Source organism: Sinocyclocheilus anshuiensis, unplaced genomic scaffold (assembly GCF_001515605.1).
Source record: "Sinocyclocheilus anshuiensis isolate Anshui unplaced genomic scaffold, SAMN03320099.WGS_v1.1 scaffold119, whole genome shotgun sequence".
Taxonomy (NCBI): Eukaryota; Metazoa; Chordata; class Actinopteri; order Cypriniformes; family Cyprinidae; genus Sinocyclocheilus; species Sinocyclocheilus anshuiensis.
In genome coordinates, this window is record NW_015549581.1 from 1006003 (window position 1) to 1023824 (window position 17822).

Genomic DNA, 17822 nt, shown 5'->3' on the forward strand with positions numbered 1-17822 from the left:
TGTGTGTGTGTGTGTGGGTGTGTGTGTGTGTGTGTGTGTGTGTGTGAGAGAGAAGTATTGCAAACACTGATCAATAGAAACGGTCATCTCTGATTGATACAGCATGGCTGCAATATTACACTCAAGTACACATGCAATATCAACAGATCGACAAATAGCATCAAATACACACTCACACTGTGTAGTTGAGCACCACATGGGCAAACACATTAAAGCAGTAAACAATTAAATAAAATAAAAAAACCTACACAAAATAGGGCCACAACTAATATGTATTTTGATCATCTGGGATTTTGGGTGGGGATTTTTAAAAAGCCCCACCAACTTCCTGTCCATTCAGTGTTCTGATTGGTTAAAGCAACAGCAAAAGCCAATCATATCCATTTCAACTTGCTTTAGAAGTCAATATCACAGCTGATATGACAGCCACTCCTAACAGCAGTGATAAATGGAGGTTTGGGAGCGTGTGTATGAGTGTGTGTGTGTGGTTAGAGATCAGAGACCTTGATTAATGTTAAGATGGTGCTTTCATTATGTGGCTGCCATTAAAATAACAGGTTATTAGAGCCCATCACTGCTCATCAGTGTCCTCTGACGGGACCAGCTGATTGGACTGATGAGGATTATGATGATAATGATGAAGATGAAGTTAACGGTTATTTTGTTTGCATATTGTTAGTAGGTTGTCTGCTTCTCATTGCAGTTTATTCTGCCAAAGAACCAGCGCCTGAAATGCAAGCGACCACAGTTCGTTCTTGTTTAAGTGGGTAAATCTGAAATCAATAATCCCACAACAATAAACAAATGGAAATTAGTGGAAAATTTGTGACTTTGTGGTCAGTTTCAGGCTGTCTAAAAAGTAATCAAGCACCGACACAAAACCCACTATGACAAAAGTTTAACTCAACAGACATTTTGGTAATGCCACTTACTTTCCTTATATTTAAATAAGGAAAGACTGAAATCTCCAAAAATGTTCCGTCAACATTTTGTTTTTTATATATCTAATCATCAATAAATTCTTACTGAAATACCATAATGCATATTGCTTCATTAGACCAAAACAAACAACAATAAAAAGGCTAGGAAGTGCAACTGATTTATTTTTTAAAAATTTGATAATTTAGTTAGAATAACAGACTGGAAGCTCTAAAAGGAGGGTGGCGCTTGAAATCATTGTTCTTCCTCTGTTAACTATGGTTACCTGCAAAGAAACATGTGCAGCTAGACATTTAACATTTATTTTTAGGATTCTAAGTTTGATGAATAGAAGTTTGAAATAACAGCATTTATTTCAAATAGAAATATTTTGTAACATTATAAAAGTCTTTACTGTCTCTTTTTTTTTTTAATCAATTTAAAGCATGCTTGCTGAATAAAAGTATTCATTTAATATCCTACTGACCCAAACGGTATTGTAATTTAATTCTGTAAATTAAAGAAAGTTTTAGGAATTTGAAAAATACAGTTTATGTTTTAATATAGGAAATATTCCAGTCACTAAAGCAAAAGCAGGACCATTTTTAAATCAAATTTTAACTCAGTTCAAATAAAAACCTGTGCACTCTGATATCCGTAAAATTGCTAACCAATCAGAACTGAGCTACATTTTTCAACTTTCTTCATTTTAGTACAGAATATGCAACATTCCATAAGTGGTCTTTAGTTTTGAATGATTAAAAATTACAGGTTATACCGGTAATGAATTGTGTGTGAGACTTACTGAGGTAAAAGAAATTCCCAGGCAGTGAGGACTCGTTCAGGTTGTTGTACGTCAGATCCAGAACCTCCAGCGCCGGAAGAGATCCAAATCCTCGCGGAAGAGTGCTCAACCTATTCATCCTACAAAACAATAAAACGCCATTTTAACCAAATCAACAGCTTCAAACACAAACTCAAACACACATCCACTCACATACACACACTTATAAAACACCTGTCAATTCTTGACACAGGGGAACCCATTGAAAATCCATAGCAGACTGACTCAGAGACATGAGACAGAGACAAGCAGTCCGCACAGATCCATCTCACTGATTATGATTGATATTTCAAACGCAGCACAGATTTATAACACAGCTCAACAGATATACTCACATTTATAACCTCAAAGTTAAATACAGAGGGGTCCAAAAGTCTGAGATCAATTGTGAAAGTGTGAAAGCATGCACTTTCATTTTGAATTTTACTAATTTAATTCAACATTTGAATTACAAATTATCAGCATAACCATTTGAGTTAAAAATCTAACTGAAAAAAAAAAATGCAAGAATATCTTGCTATTTGATTTGTCCCCCTTTGTTTTAATGAGTGAAACATTTCTTTCACTCATTAAAGCAAACAGATTTTGTTTTGTCATTTTATGTCTAAATTTGTGTTAAATTTATATAAATGAATACTTTTATTTAGGCCACAGTAAAAACATTTATAATGTTAAAAAATATTTAAATTTCAAATAAATGTTGTTCTTTTGAACTTCATAGTCATCAAAAGAATACTGAAAAAATGTCAGTTTCAACAAAATTTTAAAGCAGCACAACTGTTCTCAATATTAATAATAAGAAAGGTTTATTTAGCAACAAATTCACATATTAAAGTGATTTCTGAAGGATTTTGTGATGCTGAAAACTGGATACAAAACAGATATTTTAAATTGTATTATTTCACAATATTACTGTTTTACTGTATTTTTGATCAAATAAATGCATCCTTCAGACTTTCAAAATTAATACAAACTTTTGAACAGTAGTGTATATTTGAATCCCATATTTTCAATATGGTCTCAGACATTCACACAACACTGTTAATAACAAAATAACAAAAAGTTAATGTTCAGTTAGTTCACCAATATTAAAAATGTGTTTTGTCTGTAAATGTTAAAATCATATTCGCCCTTGAAAGGTAACAGATTAAATTTTGGCTGGAAAACTTCCGACAGAGAACATGGAATCTGAAATTAGAAGTGCTCAAGGTGCCCGACGACGCAGATAAAACAAGAGAGAGAGCAAGAGAGAGAAAAAGAGAGAGAGGGGCACCCAAATCAGATGCTGATTAACTCTTGCTTATTTAAGCGTCTGTCCTCCGTCTCTTTCTTTCTTTCTTTCTTTCTTTCAAATGACACTTGCTTGCCGTGAAGACTCTGAAACTTTGGCAACGGATTTCAAAGAAACAAACAAATTGATTCCACCACTTGTTTGTGAAGCAATTACCAGAGAAAGGGAATTGTTTTGACAAATGAGATCAGGATAACAGGCGGCCACATGCTCACACGCACATCCGCACATTTGAGTCAGGAGTAGCGGCCAGGAATACAACAAGCCGGCTTATGTTTTCAAGATTATGTGTAGAAATGGTGCGTCTGACAGCAAATCGATAAAAATGTGCGGCGTCAGACGCGGGGCAGATTGTGCCGTGCTTTAATCCTGTGTGACATTGTAGATGCTCCGCCCTTGGAGGAGAAGGAGAACCCTCGGGATTTGGGTGGGGCTCAGGTGGGCTCCGAACACCAGGGAATGACCAGATGACCAGGAATATAAAGAGTCAGAGAGGAAGAAGAACAAAGGAAGACAGCGGCGCTACTACTGTCAAGGCGAAAAAAGATGGTAAAGGAGAGGAGATGGAAGAAGAGACAAATCGAGATGAAGCAAGGGAAAAGTAAAGAAGACAACAAGAAGAGAAAAACAGTATCAGAAGAGATGAGAAAAGAAAAGATGAGACAAGAGGATATAAGAGGAGAAGAAACAAGAGGAAGGAAAGGGGGAGGAGTGAAAAAACGAAAAGATGCAAAGAGACGCCAAGAGAAGAAAGGTGACAAAAAAGACAAGACGACACAATAACTGAACAGACAAAATAAAACAAAACAAAAAAATGAGAAGAGAAGAGAAGAGAAGAGAAGAGAAGAGAAGAGAAGGAAAAAGGAGAGAAGTGAAAAAAGATGAAAAGATGAGAAGAGACCAGATATCAAGAGAAATGAGACAAGAAAAAAAGACAAGAGGTGAGATAAGAAAAGAAGAGACAAGAACAGAACAGACAAAACAAAATAAAGAGAAGAGAAGAGAAGAGAAGAGAAGAGAAGAGAAGAGAAGAGAAGAGAAGAGAAGAGAAGAGAAGAGAAGAGAAGAGAAGAGAAGAGAAGAGAAGAGAAGAGAAGAGAAGAGAAGAGAAGAGAAGAGAAGAGAAGAGAAGAGAAGAGAAGAGAAGAGAAGAGAAGAGAAGAGAAGAGAAGAGAAGAGAAGAGAAGAGAAGAGAAGAGAAGAGAAGAGAAGAGAAGAGAAGAGAAGAGAAGAGAAGAGAAGAGAAGAGAAGAGAAGAGAAGAGACGAGACGAGATGAAAAGGAAAAAGGGGAGAAGTGAAAAAAGATGAAAAGATGAGAAGAGACAAGATATTAAGAGAAATGAGACAAGAAAAAAAGACAAGAGGTGAGATAAGAAAAGAACAGACAAGAACAGAACAGAACAGAACAGACAAAACAAAATAAAGAGAAGAGAAGAGAAGAGAAGAGAAGAGAAGAGAAGAGAAGAGAAGAGAAGAGAACCAAGATGAAAAGATGAAAAGACACGAGACATCAAGAAAATAAAGACAAAAGTTGAGATAAGAAAAGAAAAGAAGAGACAAGACAAGACAAAACAAAATAGAATAAAAAAAAACATAAAAACAACACAAAACAAAACAAAAACAAAATGAAAATAAGGAGGGAAAAATAGACAAAACAAGTTGAAAAGAGATGAGAAAACAAGAGATGAGACATCAGACTAACCCAAGGTTGAGATGTTTAAGTTTCTGCATGCTACTGATCTGGGTTGGAAGCTCCTCAATCTGGTTATTGAACATGTTCAAAACTTCCAAGTTCTTCAGGTCTGCAATGTTTGGAGGCACAGCTAAAAAGAGAGAGAGATAGTGAGAGTAAATAAATTAATAAATTACTGAGAACAACTTCAGTTCTGCAGGTTTCATCAATCTCATCAATCAAAACATTTCAATTGACTGTATTCTAATCACCAAGGTAAAGCATTCCCAAACGAGCGACGAGGTCCAATGATCAGAGACTGAAGGTTTTCTGGTGACCTGCAGAGGTTTAACGACTAATTATCAGAGTCAGCGGATAGACGTCCCGTCTTTGATGGCTCAATTATGGGTCACTCCCCCAGCGAAAAATTTGACATTTTAATGATGGAGGCCTTAGCATAACGGATCAGCAGCACCCCTCCCGCAAGGCAATCCTGCCCCTTTCTGCTGTCGACAGAGATCGATGGGCCGAACAGGTGCTCTATCCGATTCCTGGCTGATCAATGGCCCCTCATTAAGGAGGAGGGGAGGTGGGAGAGGTTGACACAAACAGCATGACACAAATACCTCCAGAGAGATCAACGAGAGCTGCGCCGCCCCAGAAACGGAGGAACAAATGATTCAGCCGTCACGCAAACAATTCAAAACTACAACAACGAAACACAAACACGAAAGCACATGCTCTCACAGCACTCTTCAATAAACATTCACAAATAACAAATTCATTTGTGAAATAATAGTAAATAAAATTAATAGTAAAATAAAATAGTAAAATAAATGTATTACTAATACTTCTTATTCTAATTATTTCTAATTATTAATAAATGAATTTGCTTTTAGCAAATGTTTACTGCAAAGTGCAAAGCTGCAAAGCATATGCTAATATGACTAAATTAACTGTTTAATAATTATACAAGAATAAAAGCTGTTAACAATGTTATTATATAATTATAATAGTAATTATATAATATTATTATTATTGTTATTATCATCATCATCAATCATATATTTATAATATCAATTATACATTAATAATTAATAATATTATTATAATAATATTAAATATTATAATTTATTTAATAATAAACAATAACAATGAAAACCAATTACTAATATTATATACTCAATATATACATGCACTTGTTAATAACATATCTTATCAATAATAATATGAATATATAAATAATTTATTTAATAATAAACAAAAATAATGAAAAGATGTTACCAGTGTTATATACTCAACCGATTGTGTACATTCAGCACATGAATTTGTTAATTAAATACATAAATACTACTACTACTACAACTAATGATAATAATAATAATATTAATAATAATAATGTTAACAACAATAATAATAATAATGTATTAATTCATTCTAAACAATAATGATAATGAAAAGCCATTTTCAAATGTTATGTAATCAGTAGATCAAGTACATTCAAATAAGTGACTAATTGTTTGATATTATATTTATATGCAACTATTTGAATGGAACTTTGAATGCTATAACAGTGAAAGTGTTACAGAAATGTACATTATTCAACACAAAAAAGTTGTAACAAATTGTTGTGTCCTTGCTAGCTGAGCATGTTTCAGTCTGACCATCCAATTCACAAACTATCCTCTGACCTTTTCACCCATAAAAATACTTGAAACATACGATTTGTTTCCAAGTGTCTCAACGGAACTATAAACGCACCAAGAGACACTGCAGAACACTGAACCCTTCGCCCCATGTCAGGGTCCCTGTACTCTTCTCCAAATGACACACAAGATTGATCTCAGTTCCGCCTTCCCCATCCTTAAGACACACGCCTCCACCAGACATCTACACTTTATCATCTTAAACCACAGACTGGGCTCGAAAGCGCCACCGACTTTTTGCAACCACAAGTTGCGAGTACAAAATCTGCCTGTAAATACATTCTTTTAAATGTGTGTGCGCTTTTTTGGAGCCTTTAAAACAGGCAGAAAAGGCTGATGGTAATAGAACAAAGAATATACGCCTATACAGAGCAGAAAGGTTTGGCCCTCTCTCCTCTCCTCTTGGTCTCATTACCTGAGCTGCTGCCTGCCCAGGCCGAACAGCAGCCCTGCTTTACTCATGAGCCACTAATGAAAGGGTTGGAAATGTCACTGTAATTCTTGACTACCCTGAAAAGTTCAAAAGATGGCAGATTCCCTGTCTCTGCTCTTTAACCAGGCAGGATGAGAGAGCGGAGAGGAACAGAGAAGGGGAAAATGCAGAGTGGCGAGGAATAGACCAAAAAAACACACTCTATCTTCTATAGAGTGGAGTCCAGGAACAAACCGAAATTGTGCATTTTTTTTTTTAAGCCTTCAAAATTTTTAAAGGGATTAAAAACGTTTTTTGTTTTTTTTTACAAATAATTCATTTTAAAATTAAGAAGAAATATTTAGGATTTATATTCATGACTACACACATCAATTAAATTTAGAGTTTTAATAATATAATCATTTTTATAATATAATATTATTCATTTCTTAATATATATTTCACTTCACATTTATTTTAATTTATTTTTTAAAAGCAAAATACAAGCATTTTCCTTGTGGTCTCAGACTTTTGGACCCCACTGTGTATTCATACAGTTTCATTTTTCCCTCTTTATTTAAATCAGTAACAGACAAGCAGTGTGCTCCATAATGAAATCATTTCCTCATATTCAAATAATATAAATCGTATTAAACGGCTTTGAACATTACTTTAGACTATAATAACAATGTGATATTTTTATATATATATTCCATTTCACATTTATATTTATAGTACTTTTAATAATACATCAAAAGATTTACAATCAAGAAGTCAGAGGTGACTGTGCCAAAGGAAAAATCAGTGTCGGGGGGGAAGGTAATATATTATAATATAACATAATATAATATTTATAATAAGACAACATCAAAACAGAAGCATTTTACTAGTGACCTCATAAAGATTTTTTTCTCTTGTTTAAACCAGCTACAGTCAAGTGGTGTGACCCGTAACTGAAGGAGTCATTTCCTCATCTTCATATCTTATAAATCGTATTAAAAGGCTTTGATCATTACTACAGACGCTACCTGACAGATATGTGCATTATCACACCGGAATCTTCATGGAGATTAAGGGAAAAGATTCCTGCATAAACAAACAAATCCCCGACCAAACACTTCCTGTACAAATCAGATGAGAGTGAACATGGCTCAGAGCGGTTAACATGGACCCAAAGATTACGTGGGAGGGGAAAACAAGCCCCAAACTACACTGAAACACATATTTCTCCTAATAATAACTCTCTGAATAACTCTTAACTTATGCAGACTATCTTTAAACTCACATGTAAAAGAAAAAAGAAAGTGAATGTTCACAGATTGCAATGAAGATGTTACTAACTACTAATCTTCACTCTTTTTTACTAGGATACTTAAACGGAGCAGAATATAAAATCAAACAACCAGTGATCAGTAAGGGCAAGACAGCCATCTAGTGGAGTTAACCAGTTCTTTCAACAACCCTCATGAACCTGCAGTCTCAATACAATATTAAACTTGTAAAATTGTGAAATATAATGCAATAAACAATTAAATAAATTAACCGTTATAAAAGCATCTAAAATAAAGCAAGCAAACAAGACAAATATTATTTGATTTAAATTCAATAATTCTACAATTCTACTACCCTATAGTTTGCATATAAAAAAGTAACGGTTACACTTTACTTGAAGGGGTGTGCATAAGACTGACATGACACCTTCATAATCATACTTTTTTTACCTTGTACTTGGTTGTTTTCTAAATTGGATTTCGTATCTGAGATTCATGAAATAGCTTTTTCGACAATTATTTGCCTTCTAAGTAAATATCACAACCACTACCACTAACCCTAGGAAAAGCCATGCTATAAAACTTACAGAATGGTTTATCATTTCTCAAAGACGTATTGCATAAAGTTTGCATGTAAATATATGTGTGCAATATAATGAAATTAAAAGAAAAAATACAAAAAGACGTTTCTCTTGAGATATGAAGAACTTACCATTCAGCTTGTTGTGGCTCAGGACCAGTTGGGTTATGTTGGATAAAGTGACTACAAAACAAAAATAATGACACGTTTAGTTGATGATGTCATTGCATGATGACGTCAACGTGATGACGCCACCACTCATACACTGTCAATAGAGACAACTTACTATAACAGCCAATTGGTCACCGTGTAAACAAATAAGATTCATTACCCACACTTTAATTAACATCAACACAACATAAAACGTTAAACTAGTATAGTAACTCTGCAGACTCACATAGTCCAGGAATATCCAGCAGGTTTGATATCCCTCTGTCACACATGTCCACCTCCGGTAGGTTCTTGTCCCGACTCTCCTCCACTATCTTCTTCAGAGACTTTGACATTTTCTGCAAGAAAATATTAGCAAATACAAGACCCGAATCAAGAAGAATCTCTACGAAGAGAGTTTTGCCACTTTTGCCTCAAATAGTGGTTCACATCCAGTCATTACAAGCATATAAAGAACTCACTCAGTATTTACCTAACTGTACGGAAAATGCAGGGAAAACAGAAAACAAATATCCGAGCCCTCAGGGCAGTAAAACCAGATATTTTTGAAGCAGCACAGTCGCTCACACCCAACCGGAAGTTGATAGTATGTCTGTAAAAGTCTCGCATTCCTTCCATAAAAGGGTATTTCCGGGGTCCAGAGCAAGGAAAAGAATGTCAGACAGACTTCTGTTCCGCTGTCCAATCAGCTGCTAGAAAGTCGGCGGAATCGTTGAAATAAGGCACAGATATGTCCAATCAGAACGCGCTCCGCTGCAACAGTGCGTATCATTCGACCAATCAATGAAAATGTAGAGGAAACGTGTGGAAAAGCATTCTGCCAATGCGCTTTCAAATGTAACAGCCACCACAGTGATGTGTACATATGATGCAAAAATAAAGTTAGACTTGTTTCTGGTTAAATACTAGCTTTTAACCTGTTTGATTACAACAATAATTTACTTGTAATATTATAGGAAATTGTATAGGCGCCTACAGACATTGAAGTATTGAACTAGTTCTGATTGTAAGTGTTAATCTTTAATTATTTTAACATTGGCTCCAGACGTTTTTAATCAGTTTTTATTTAGTTCTTCCCCTTGGATTCTTAATACTGCAGATCTCTGTCATGAAACTAAAAATCAATGATTTTTCTTCATGATAAAATAACCCAGTACAGTTCAAGGTATACGGTTTACATTTAATATAATGAATCCCAGTGTGCAGTCTTGCAGCCTGTTACAAACAGAATCAATGTCTTGTCAAAAATGAATGAATGTGGATTTTATGTTTGTCAGTAGCTACATTTAAAAAAATATATAATATAATTAATATATATTATTTTTGTATAATATACAGTTAGTAAAATTATTTTATCCGTCTTCAGTATTCTGACATATAACCTGAATATGAGTAATTTTATTACCATAGCCTATTGGTTTATTACTATCATATATTATAATTATTATAAATAAAATATTTCACACCAAAAATACATTTATTTATTTATTTATTTTCAGTATAATGACAATTACTAAAATAGCCTAAAACTGAAATAAAAAATTACTTTACATATTTTTAAACATGTTTAAAACAATAACCAATTAAAATAGTAAAAACACACAACAAGTTACTAAAACGTTAACTAAAATTAAAATGGAATTCAAAATGTTAAACAAAATTATAATATCTCAGTTACACTAAAATATCAATGGGTGTTATGCCTCTGTATGTTTTACTTGTGAGTTTTTTTAATGATTTTAAAATAATTAATTACATACAGTACATTAACATAAATGAACAACACCTTACAACCAATGCTACCAACATCCAGTGTGTATTTATGTAACTATATAAATATTAATTTATTTCATGTGACATTAGGGAATCCAGCAGCAGGTGTGGGCAGCTGTTGTCTACCACCCAGATCCCCAGCTATTACCTACCTTCAAAGGGAGACACATTGTTTAGACGTCTGCACAAGGTGGAAGAGCGATAGGAGTCTTCGCTGTCTCCTCCTTCTGGCATGGGGCAGAGGTACGGCGACACTTCTCTCTTCTCTTGGGTTCCTGTCGTCCCAGGTGGGACCATCCACAGACTGGATCTTGGTTCTTCCTTTGCCTGTCTCTCTCTGTCCGTGTCTGGTTCTCACAGGGTTGATCATTTCAATGGGGGACTGAAAAACAGTGGCTCTATTTATAGGCTTGATTATATTTGGTGAGTGGCAACAGATGCTTCAGCGTGGTTGAACTTTGCTTTGCAGAGCGGGAGTTCTGGATTCCAGGGCCAAGGCTTGTTTATGTTGTAAAATCTTTAACCAACACCCTCAGCCAGAAGCCAGTGGAGATCGGACAGTCAGACATGGCACGAGGGCACAGGGAGGTGTGTTTTATTACAATCTACATTAAGGAGCTGTAAGCACTTACACTTGCCCAAAGTGAGCGCTGAGAATGTATGAATGTGTGACTGTTCTGCTGTTTGATTTATGAGGTGTTCTCAAATGATGTGCCTGAGGAACTTACTGTACCACGAGTAGAGCAGACCTCCAGCATATTACTGAATTTGAGCTCTGGTTTTGTCTGGAATGATTGTGGATTTTATGGCTTGTCAATTGTTAGATTTACTGAGAACTAGAGAACATTGGTTGAAAATTGTAAATTTTATGTTAATTTACGCTACACTATTGAATATCAGCCATTTTGTTACCATAATGGATTTTTACCATGAAATATCACATTTGTTATCACATTAAAAATAAAATGACAATAAGTAAAACCAGTTATGAAATTTGTGTTGGCATATGTCCAAATCAGGGTTATAATTGTAGTTAACTAAAACGGAAAAGAAAAAATCATTACTTGAAATAAAATAAAAATAATATAATAAAACCAATTACTTCTGTTAGTTGCCAAGGCAACATTTCTCATTTTCATTTAGTTTAACTTGTACTAAATAACTAAAACTGAAATACAACAATAAATTATAAAAGTATCTATAATAGTACTAAAATAACACTGGTCCAAACATTTCATCTTAAACTCAAGTAAAAAACAGTTTTTATATATATAAAAACACTTCTTTTTTGATATTCTCTTATTTTTATCTGCGTTATTATAGGCAGAAAATATCAATTCCCCACTGCATCAGTAGTAAATGTTTCCAAGGTCAACACATTTTTATTACTCATAGCTTCTCATGAACTTTGACCCTGTTAAGTTACGGAAAAACCGTTATAAAATGATTGCGAAAATCGTGAGAAAGGCCTTAATACAGATGGTAATGTCTCAAAAGCTCTGTTTTTCTGTTGATCAGACTGCTGGGACCTCTTTTCCCAGACATTTCTTTGACATTGATGGGAGCATTTTGCAGAGTTTAGAAGAAAGAAATGAAATATTAGATGAAATGTTTGTTTGCTTTCTCTATATAGAAGCATTGCATGAAGAAAGCTGAAGCCTGTCTCCCTCTAAAGAGCAGACAGACCCATTAGCAATGTCCGATCTGCCGCACACAGCTTTTATCTCCCTCCGAATGTGCCATCTCTTTATTTTCACGCGTAGCCTCTGTCTGAGGATATCAGACAGATGAAAATATACTAAACACTTAAAAAAACAGCCAAACATTCACAGCTTTTGTATGGATATTGATTTGTGTAGTTGACACTGTTAGAGATACACACACTTCAAGAGACTTTTCCATTGAAAAATCCAGAGAAAAATCACAAAAGAGATCTTTTCAATGTCTTAATGATTTTATGACTGTCCCTCAAAAAAAGCCCTGACTTAAGAACAATAAAACTAGAACTTCATTAAACATCTTTATTTTCCAAAAAGGCATCAAAAATACATACATAAATTCATTCTTTACACAATAATCTACAAATAATGGTTCATATTGTATTATTTATGTGACTGTTTACATGATTGCAAAGTGTGTTCACAAGTTTCAGTGTGTGCGTGCGTGTGTATGTATGAATATTTATTTTTCAAATTTCTTCTCAGCTGCTCCAGGTGAGTCTGAACCCAGATGGGAGAACGGCAGACTGGGCTGAGAACTTCACAAACACAAGGTTTGAAGAAGCTCTGAAAGGAGCGATATTTGTCTCCTGCAAAAAAAGCAAAGAACAATTACATATCCATATACAGTATAATTTGAGTATATACACACTACTGTTCAAAGTAGTGTGGCTGGTAAGAATGTGGAATCTGACAAAGGCTGTATTTATTTGATCAAATATACAGTAAAATATTGTGAAATATTATTGCAATTTAAAATAACTCTTTTCTATTTGAATACATTTTAAAATGTCATTTATTCCTGTGATGCAAAGCTGAATTTTCAGCATCATTACTCCAGTCTTCAGTGTCACATGATCCTTCAGAAATCATTCTAATGTGCTGATTTGCTGCTCAAGAAACTTTTCTTATTATTATCAATGTTAAACAGCTGTGCTGCTTCGTATTTTTGAAAAAACTGATATACATTTTTCAGGATTCTCGGATGAATGGAAAGTTCAAAAGAACAGCATTTATTTGAAATAGAATGAAATAGAATCAATTTCATGTGTGTTTGCTGAATAAAAGTAATACATATGTAGAATATATAGTAATACAGATGCTAGGAGTGTAATTTTTTTCACACATACCGTTCCACAGTACGGCCCAACAACAGGTGAATTAGCATCCGGTCCATCATACAGCTTCAAGAAGTTGTTCTCACAGTCTCCTGGATCATCAATGCTGATCTGGTTGAATGTGACCGTCACCACTCTGCCGCTAGGAGCCCTAATTCCCCACTCACAGGAAGTGCCGTTGGCATAAGTGCCAGGGTAGTTTGGACTGGCGAAAGAGCCGTGGTCTCCATATAACACACCACCACAACCTGGACACACAAAAGAAACGCAATTAGGACTCGCATAAAACCTTTAGCAGTGTTGGACTGTCTGCGGCAATCGTAATATAACAAGCGTTTGTGTTTACCCTGTGGAGAGGAAGTCCAGGTGATCTCAAAGCCGTTACGGGCTGTAGTAAAGTCACTCTTGAAATATAGGAAGAGCTGGTTGCTTCCTGGGAAGACAGGATTGGGCAGTGTGCTTCCACAGTACTTCCCTAACAGAGGCGATGTGGCAGTACTGCCGTTTCTGACCTACATCAGCAGAAATAAACGTACATTAAACAGCTACATTATCATCATCACAACATAGTACCATACTATTATTACCATACTTCTAGTATTTCTGCTGTATGTATGCAATACTCGGATCTGCATCTGCATTTACCCAAATGTGTGGCAAAGGAGTATACTGCACTGGGTACTACCGGTATATCCCATAATGCAATATACTCGCCTTGACACCTAATTACCAATGTGACATTGACAAGCTGAAGTAATATTGGCTATGATTCAAAAAAAATAAAAATAAAATTAACCAATTGTTTTGTTTTGGGCAGTTTTTATTTATTTATTTATTTTTTATATTATTTGTGTAAAACAAAAACTGGGCACAGCTGAATTAAACATGAACGTAATTAGGTCATGTCAATGTTATGTTAATTTTATTTACAGGTTATTATAGTATTTATTGATATTTTGAATTAGCTTTTATTTTTATATTTGAAGTTTAATTTTAGTTTAAGGTTTAGTAATTTTTTTATTAGATTTTGTTCTTTAAACATTTCTATTTCGCTTTAATTTAGATTTATTTCAGTTTTTAGTCATTTTAGCACTTCAACACAAACTAATTTTAATTCTTATTCTACTTATTTACTAGGGGAGCATTTCAAATTTTCAAGTTTTCCTTTCAATATTTGTTATTGAAATTTTTTTTATTTCATTTCAGTTAACGAGAATTATTATAGTTTTCGTTTTAGTTTACAGTAACAATGTTAGATGATCAAGTCAAGTGACAATGTAGTATACTACTGCTTGAAATGTTTCGTTTTATTTATTCATTTGTTTGTTCGTTTTTTGTTTTTATTAGTATGTAGTATTTAGCGTATACTGCATTTTCATTCTATAAGTGTTTTCACATTTTTCTTCTCACTGCTGTTAATCTACACTGGATTATGTACCTTCAGATAATCCTGGGATAATTAGGATTGAAACGGTTATTACTGTTAACTAAAACATTTTGTTAATTAAAATAAAGCTGAAATGAAATAAAATACAAATATCGGATGTTTAAGCTGAAGCATTGAAATTACCAACAGAAAAGAAAAAACTAAAATGAAAACTATAATGGAACAAAAACTAAAACTGAAATAAAAACAAATAAAAAAAAATAATAAAAATGACAAAAGCACAAAAAATTAAACTTAAAATGTAAAAAAAAATCAGATTTTTTCTATTACTCAGGCTGTCCATAATTAAATCAGATATATTTGAAGACAGTGTTTTTGTCTCAAACCGCTCTCCATTCTGCTGTGCTTTCCCATTTTTTCTTCACATTGCTGTTAATCTGGTGGCAATTCAGTATGTTTATACTCACCTCAAGATAGTCGAAGTTGCAGGAAGGATGATTTTCCACATCAAAACTGGTGAAGAACAGAGAGATGGCGCTGTTCTGAGGGGCCTGCAGTACGACGCTGCATTCAAGACTATGAGGGTATATGTCAGGCCAGCCTGGGCTCTTCAGGTAACCGTATTCCTGTTCATACACCCTGCTGCAACCTGCAGATACATAATGTTCAGACATAATATAACCACACCAGCAAGAGTAAAACACTTCTAGTAATCATAGGGAAAGGACTCACCTGCCACCTGATATGTGAGGCTGAATCCATCGCCAGTCATGAAGACGTCTGATTTGAAGGTGATGTGCATGGTGCGGCCATAACTGTAGAAGTCTGGCACATGTGAGTCAGTGCCACAGAACTTATGAGCCTGTCCATAATCTCCCTGAGAGACAAAAATTCAAACAAAAATGGTAAAGACATTCTGCTGCCAAAATACAACTTGAAAGTTTTAAAGTGAAGATAGCAAACTTCATTAAACTTGAATATGTTGCTGTATGATAAATGGCAGTGGAAAGATAGATATAGTAGAAAACTATGTTTAAATAAGATGAAATAGTAAATCTAAAAATAATAATCATAAAAAATTACTTATATATATATATATATATATATATAATTTTTTTCCACAATATTTTAAATGCATATTTGAGATCAAGTGACAAATACAATAAGGTCGAGAAAATGCATACGACTGTTTGAAATGTTTAGTTGTTATTTAAAGAAAACAATAATAGGCAGTATTAATAAACAAATTTTATTCTGAATGGATTTTACTGCTATGTAAACAGTGCTTTGTTCTGCAATCCAGTGTAATCTTGGGACAATTAGGATTGTTATTATTGTTAACTAAAACTATTAAAAACATTTTGTTAATTAAAATAAAGATGAAATTAAATAAAATACAAATATTATATGTTTAAGCTGAAGCCTTGAAATTACTAACTGAAAAGAAATGAAAAACTATAATTGAACAAAAACTAAAACTGAAATGAAAAAAAAAAATAATAATAATAATAATAAAAATGACAAAAGCACAAAAAAATTAAATAAATAAATAAATTACATTTAAATAAATATTACATGTAAAATAAAAAATAACATTAAAAACTATGTCCACTATTAAATTGGATAGATTTGAAAACTGTGTTTTCGTCTAAATACGCTCTCCAAATGTATCCACATTTTCAAATTTATCCACTTAGCATTTTCAAATTTATCCATTTGGCAAAGTGTCTTCAAAAAGCTCTCATTTTGCTGGACTAGATCATTGTCTCATTGTAAATAGATTTAAAAAAAAGCAGACTAGCCTACCAAAATGATCAGCCATTGTGACCTGAGAGATTCTATATTGTTTGAGTTATTTGGTGAAGCTGTGGTCGGGCGATTGATTGAGTCTCACCACAGGGAAGTCTTTAAACTCCAGGAAGTTGCTGGTGCAGCTCTGGCTGGAGTCCAGATGAAACTGCTGAACAGACACTTTCACCACCTCCTGAGAAGGAGCATCCAGCACCCAGCGGCAAGAGGCGAACGGCGGGTAGGCGTTGGGGTAATATGGGGATGTGATGGTCTGAGATGATGCTGTGGCATTGAATGCTCCACCACAAAGACCTAAAGTATGGAAAAGCATTTTTCATGAGTGATTCAAACCTGCAGTGATAAAAGCATCAGGACATAAAGTTTAATCTTACTGTCCACTGTGCTATAGGTGGCAATGAAGCCACGGCGTTGAACAGTGCCGTCCGAGATGAAGTGCACAGTCAGGAAGTTACTGGCCGAGACGAAGGGGGCAGGTACTACATCTCCACAGAATGTGCCAACCAATGGATAACTAGCACTGTCACCATCATAGATCTGGAGATGGGTAAGATGTAAGTATAAAGATATAGAGTGTTCTGTGTTGGAAATGATGCTGCATTTTAATTTGTTATATTATATGTGACAGCTTTTACCTTGACATAATCATATCTGCAGAGGGTTCCAGTGGAGTCTTCGAGCTCAAAGGATGTGAATGTGAGGTTAATGCCTTTATTGACCTCCACTGCAATGGTCCACATACAGTCCATACGTGGCTCGTACTGACCATTCATGTCAATATCAGGAGAACCAAACGTTCCGGTAGAGGAAGAAGACAAGTAACCACCACAGCCCTGCTGAGGACCTGGAGCAAACCATGGATGAGGAGATAGAAAGAGAGAGTGAGAGAGATTTACAACAACTGTAGGATGTGCTTTCAAGAAACCACCTGCTAGAGGCAGTACAGTCCACAAAAGTGACAAAATGTGAGTTTTTGTCTTTTTGTCTTAGATTCAAATCCTAATGTAAAAGTTGTCCAAATGAACTATTACCAAATTTATTTCAAATAATAAAAAAGCAGATTAAATGTACTCATCTTGTTCTCAAGGCGTACACATTTTTGTTCAAACAAATATTCTTTGAATAAGAACGTCCTTCTGCATGATACCAT

The 17822-nt window shown here is 34.4% G+C and overlaps 2 protein-coding genes across 5 annotated transcripts in view; both read right to left on the reverse strand.

The window, feature by feature from the left end:
* The window catches only part of rsu1 (Ras suppressor protein 1), a 55715-nt gene extending 44740 nt beyond the window's left edge, over positions 1–10975 (reverse strand). The window contains exons 1-5 of one of the 4 annotated variants that reach the window (XR_001630717.1): positions 10793–10975; positions 9094–9205; positions 8829–8879; positions 4758–4878; positions 1724–1842 (exon numbers count right to left, since the gene is read on the reverse strand). Coding sequence is in view for 3 of the 4 variants with exons in the window: in XM_016446008.1 (XP_016301494.1) it covers positions 1724–1842; positions 4758–4878; positions 8829–8879; positions 9094–9205; positions 10793–10810 (421 nt within the window). In the remaining variant the exon portion in view is untranslated. Of the gene's footprint in view, positions 1–1723; positions 1843–4757; positions 4879–8828; positions 8880–9093; positions 9206–9328; positions 9477–10792 lie in introns of those variants that run through there. The other 3 variants (XM_016446008.1, XM_016446009.1, XM_016446010.1) reach the window with 3 other exon arrangements.
* A 1806-nt stretch (positions 10976–12781) lies between these two features.
* Positions 12782–17822, reverse strand: part of cubn (cubilin (intrinsic factor-cobalamin receptor)) — a 43461-nt gene continuing 38420 nt past the window's right edge. Inside the window, exons 64-71 of the mRNA XM_016445971.1 lie at positions 17308–17657; positions 17047–17209; positions 16758–16966; positions 15596–15740; positions 15331–15512; positions 13823–13988; positions 13489–13724; positions 12782–12948 (exon numbers count right to left, since the gene is read on the reverse strand). Coding sequence (XP_016301457.1) covers positions 12841–12948; positions 13489–13724; positions 13823–13988; positions 15331–15512; positions 15596–15740; positions 16758–16966; positions 17047–17209; positions 17308–17657 — 1559 coding nt within the window. The 3' untranslated portion in view covers positions 12782–12840. The remainder of the gene's footprint in view (positions 12949–13488; positions 13725–13822; positions 13989–15330; positions 15513–15595; positions 15741–16757; positions 16967–17046; positions 17210–17307; positions 17658–17822) is intronic.